This window comes from Zingiber officinale, chromosome 1B (assembly GCF_018446385.1).
Source record: "Zingiber officinale cultivar Zhangliang chromosome 1B, Zo_v1.1, whole genome shotgun sequence".
In the NCBI taxonomy this organism is placed as follows: Eukaryota; Viridiplantae; Streptophyta; class Magnoliopsida; order Zingiberales; family Zingiberaceae; genus Zingiber; species Zingiber officinale.
The window spans coordinates 149,322,655-149,328,365 of NC_055986.1; the positions used below are offsets into that span (position 1 = coordinate 149,322,655).

Below are 5,711 nucleotides of genomic sequence, written 5' to 3' on the forward strand. Positions count from 1 at the left end.
TTCAACATCTAAAATAAAATTAACATTTACTGGTATTCACCAAAATCACCCCACGTTATTACCCATATTGTATTCCAAAGATTGCCTTATTTGATTGGATGGTGAATGTCGCGCGTAGGTAGGTGCAGCGTGCGGATATGTAAATGAACTTTTACATCCCGAACCGACGGTTCAGCCGAGTCCTTTTATTAGGATGGTTTGAATTGAAATCACAGTTCCATTTTTTCTATCCTGCGCGAATCCGACCATCGCCTTCCATTTGCGACGCGCAACCTCGCCCTGAGCAGAGAGCACGATTCCATCCCTCAATATCGTCGCCGCCGCCGGATCTCCCCATCGAGGCTAGCAAAGCACGCCCTGTGACTTCCCCGGATTAGATTTGTCTGCGCCACCGGCCAAGGAGGGATTAGGGAAATCCCTACTTTTTTTTACGTTAAATTATTCCGTCTGACCCTATGTTACCCGCGTCACTTAGGAGAGGAAGCACTGATTTAGGATTCCGTTGTTGGTCTTTGATGAGGCCTATGCAAGCATCCGTGGATTTACATTTCCCCGATCATACTCTTTTATTGCGGCATTTTTCTTCACAGCTCGTTAAAACTAATGGAAATCGGGCTTACCTTGTAGACACGCTGGCTTTGGTATGATTTTATATTTATTTAGTGATTCTTAGGCAGGTTGCGCGGTAAATGTTTGATTTTTTTTTTTTACAGGTTAGAAGATTGGAGGCACAAGGGTTGCCAACTAAACAAGCTGAAGCTATCACTTCAACTATTACAGAAGTTTTGAATGATAGTTTAGAAAATGTGGCACAGTCTTTTATGTCAAAGTCTGAGATGGATAAGGTTTGTGACCTATTATTTAGATTTTTTACGGTTTATTATGAGTTTGTTTGTAAAAGCTGATAATTTATTTGGTATATATATAGATTGAGATGGTTCAAGAATCTAATTTATCAAAATTCAAGTCTGAAATGAAGAGCACACAGGTAATATATTTAGATATGTTTGCTCCCAACGAATTGTTGAAACCATACTAGTTACTATTATTACATTAATATTAGTTGATTCATGGAGCATAACTGGTTATTAAGTAAATTTGGGTTAGTACTATTGACTGATAATGATTAGAGGTACATTCAGTGTTTTCATATGTAATTTTGTTGGTTGGCATGGGTAGGGTAGATCACAAGTTAGTGTGTTGGCATAAATTAGTTTCCTTTTTGTTGATAAAAAAGATTTTAGTCTGGTACTGCAACTATATGTCATTGTAGTTATGTGTTTTTAGTTAAACGATCAAAATTGAAACTTCCATGTTTAATAGTTGAGGTAGACAATATTATCTGAGGCCAACTTAGCAGCCCATTGTGTTTGATTGACAAAGAAAATGTTTTTTCCCTCAGTTTACTCCCTCTCCATGAATGTAAGTTTAGTTGGATGGGAGTGTAAGGCCATTGGACACAAGAAAGAAGTTAAGAGTATGTGTTCTTATGATTAACTAACCAATGTTTGTAATAATTTGCTTAAATCTAGCAAATCACAAAGTTCATTTCATCTACTCAATAGGAACTAAATACTATATGAAATCTATGTTTTTAAAACTGAATCAGATCAACTAGTTCAACAAGCAAGGAATCTAGTATATGGGTCATAAATATTGCTAGAGAATAGGAAATTGGTAGAATGTATAAATTATACATCTCATTATTTTCTGAGTTAATTATTCAACTAGTTGATTTATTTTTTTCTAATAAACTCATGGGTTGAAAAACCAAGCCGTGTAGCTTGAAACATGCAGTATTCATTGTTTGGGCATTGGATCAGTATCAGTACATACTGGTACCACGATCGCAAGGGTGCTATGAGGTGGTGGAGGATGCCACGACTTCGTGGCGACCCTCCCCGGGGAACACAGAGGGTGCCGCACCCCGCGTAAGCCCTTCGCTAGGGCGCGAAGGCCACCGTGACCAATACGGGTCACGAAAGGGACTTTGCTGGTCGCAACGGGCCTATAGGCTTGTGGGTCGCAGTAAGGACACTCACATGTTGTCAAAAAAGAAAAAAAAATTAAATTGGAACTTAGGCTAACAATTTCAATCAACTCATAATTATATATATATATATATGTGATAATCTAAATAGGCTTTATCAAAGTCTAATAAAATTATCCCATTAATTTCATATATTATTTATTTATTTAATTATAAAAATATATAATAAATTATTTATTTATTTACTATATATAGACGCAATAATCTCATATTTTCCTTTTTAAAAAAAATATTTTATTTTTATTTTTAAATTTTTAATATGTAGATTTATTTTTTTATTTTTAATTAATATATTTATATTTAGAAAATATCGAAACCATATTGGCACGATACAGCGAACTATATCATTCGGTCATAAACCTAAACTTCGATACAGTTTGGGATTTTAAACCATGAATAAACTCATTTAATACATTGTATTATATAAAAGTAAAAAACGATACCTCTTATTTGACATAAATAATGTTACTTAATAAAGGTACTAGCTTTCCAAAAAGGAAATATTCTTGATTGATTGTCACAATAAATCTGGGATTGCATTGATTCAAGGTATAGGATAGTGGGACACTTGAGTATAAGTGTTTGATTTCTCAAAAATTTAATTTCCTAATCAATATTAAGCGCACTATTAGCAATAGTTGTTGGTCCCGGTGCAGCCGACAAGAGGGGGTGAATTGTCTAAAAATACAAATACATCCTTCTCACAACTTTCGACTTTAACTAATAAACACCGGTTAGAAAAATAGAAATAAATTGCATAGAAATGAAAAGAGGCTACCTGATTTTAGGTTACGACTGGGGAGGTTGTTAATCTAAAACAAATGAAGTGTACTAAAAATCTCCTTTTGTCATAGGTAGAGAAGCCTCTTATAAACGTTGAAAGCACAGAACAATAAAAACAGAAAAGAATAATTCAAAGTACAAGTGTTGTTGTGAAATGAAGAAGGCTAAAACTCTATTTATAACCCGTTTGTCGAAACTAGTCGTTTGCTGACGTGGTATTTCCGGGCACCTGGACCCTCTCCAGGCGTCCAACGAGGCAAACTTTATCTCCAAGCAACGGCTTGGAGATCAAATTTTTCGATGTTTGAGCGCCTGGACCATGTCTGGGCGCGCAGACCGTTGCTGACGTGGACCCGAAGGTGATCCATAGCAATGATACTGCGACGAGGCGCATGTTAGGCACCTTGGTGGTCAGGGCGCCCGTACCATCTAGTTCGGGCTCCTTGACCAACTGTTATGGACAATCCAAGCACTTGGGCTAACTGGTCTAGGCGCCCGGATCAGTCAGCCATGTGCTGACAGTCCGGCGTCTTCTCCGGTCGCTTAGGTGATCCTCCGGCCTTCCAGAGTTGAGCTCACACAAACCCAGTGTTCAAAATATCGCACTAGGTGGCCGCCTAGGCGTTGTGTGGCGGCAGGCCGCGCCAGAAACCAGCCAGGTGGAAGACTTGGGCGACTGGGCTGCCTAGGCGGTCCTCGATGGGCTTCGGCGGGCTCGGCGGGCCTAGGTATTTTAGGTTTTTTAATACTAAATCGGATTTGTCGAGGTGCTTCGTCTTCTTTCATCACAGATTCTTCGTCTTCTCTCATCGCGGCATGCTTCCGGTAAGTTTTTATTTTTTGTTTCTGTTAATTTATTTTATTGTTTCTTCGTCGTTGCGTTAACTCTCCAGCAACGCTGGACCTAGGTTGACCTTTCGATCTTCTCATTGGCTTGAGAAGATCGTAGTTTATGGGGTCATAACCATGTCACATTTAATTAGGGTATATGTTGATGTATGCTATCATATGCCATAAATGTATATGATGCATGTGTAGCTATCGTAATTAGGTCATTTTCATATGTCTACCAAAGTTCGGTACTCACTACTATCTCGATCATTTTTTGCCAAAGCAAAGTGTTTATCTTGGTAGAGTGTGACAGGACAATTGTGATGTTCGACTATTGAATTTTGGGTGTGACTTAACTAAGTTACCTCAATTAGATTGAGAACTTAGAGGCATAATCCATACGATGTAATTTCAATTATACTAGTCTTGGGCGATTAGCCAAAGTTAACTCAAGATGAGTTATACTATGGACTTCATAAGATGGGCAAACGAACAAATAGTCTTCTACCTAAGTTCTACTATGTCTTGGATGATTAGCCAAAGCTAATTCAAGATGAGGTATAATATGGATCTTGTTCAATTGGTACACGTTGTCTACCTAATTTATACAAGTCTTGGGAGATTAGCCAAAGCTAACTCAAGGTAGATCCGCTACCTTAGCGGCCCCCCTAGTGTCGGCCCCACGGATATGGAGGGAGGTTCATGCAGGTAGTCATAGGCGCATGGTGGGTAACCCCCAGGTCGTCAGTTCCTGAGAATCGACCCCTGACCATTACGCCAGAGATATCATGCACCCACCGTCTGCGCTAAAGATGAGGTATAAAGTGGATCTTGTCTCATTTGAATGTCTTTACTTTTGGGTTTAGAGCTAGTAGTGATTTGCTCCTACCAAGCTTTAGAATTCAGTGAAAGAATTATTTAATTAAAGGTCTAATTAAATGATCTAAATATGATACTTATTTCTACATTTTATTGTTGTAGATTACTATGTCGTCTAGTACGTCGAATACACTCACTAGATCTGTCCTTGATAAGGACAAGCTCAATGAAGCTAACTTCCTAGATTGGTATCGAAACTTGAAAATAGTGCTGATAGGGATGCTTATAAGAAGCATCATGATGATGCATTAGATGTATCATGCCTTATGTTCGCCACTATGAACTCTGAGCTTCAGAAGCAACATGAGAACATGGATGCTTATGATATAGTTGAACATCTTAGACAACTATATCAAGGACAAGCAAGACATGAGAGATTTGAGATCTTCAAGGCTCTATTTCAATGCAGAATGCAAGAAGTCCCGTAGGGCCTTATGTGCTCAAAATGATCGGGTATGTGGAGAATCTACAAAGGTTAGGATTTCCACTAGGCAAAGAATTGGCAACTGACCTAATTCTGTAGTTGTTGCCCGAGAGCTATAGTCAATTTGTCATGAATTATAACATGAATGAAATTGACAAACAATTGTCTGAGATGTTGAGCATGTTGAGAACTGCTGAAGTCAACCTTGAGAAGGCAAAGCCAAGTACTATTTTAATGGTGCAAAAGGGCAAAGGCAAATAGAAGTCTAAAGATAAGGATAGGACCCAAGCCAAAGGCAAGAGCAAGACTCATGCATTGAAATCCAAAGGTGGAGTTGTTAAGGAAGGAACTTGCTTCTACTGTGGTGAGACCGAACACTGGAAGAGGAATTGTAAGTTGCACCTAGAAGCTGAAAGCAAAGAAAAGCAGAGGTTTCCCGTGCATATATGTTATGGGTTAATCTATCTATTTTCTTCGCCGGTATTAGATATTGCGATCCTATATTCGCATTCAATGTGTAGTCAGAACAGAGATCATTAACAAAGGGCGAAAGGACCTATAAGTACGAATGGCACAAGAGTCACACAGAATGTAGGAACATATTCTATTCTACCACCGGGTTTATTTGTAAGTCAAGGAGTGTTGTCATGGTCCGCTTTAACTAAGAATATTATTTTTTGCTTTGCTCAACAAGAAGACTTTTCTATCAGAAGGAGTACATGTAAATTGAACGAAGCATACCAT

General features: G+C 38.5%; 1 protein-coding gene across 1 annotated transcript; it reads left to right on the forward strand.

Moving 5' to 3' along the window:
- The first annotated feature begins 217 nt into the window (after positions 1 to 217).
- LOC122043293 lies at positions 218 to 1,935 on the forward strand. The gene is made up of 4 exons (XM_042603859.1): positions 218 to 641; positions 714 to 845; positions 929 to 988; positions 1,798 to 1,935. Exons 1-4 carry the CDS (start codon positions 456 to 458, stop codon positions 1,933 to 1,935), a joined length of 516 nt encoding a protein of 171 aa, XP_042459793.1. The 5' UTR covers positions 218 to 455.
- Positions 1,936 to 5,711: the final 3,776 nt, after the last annotated feature.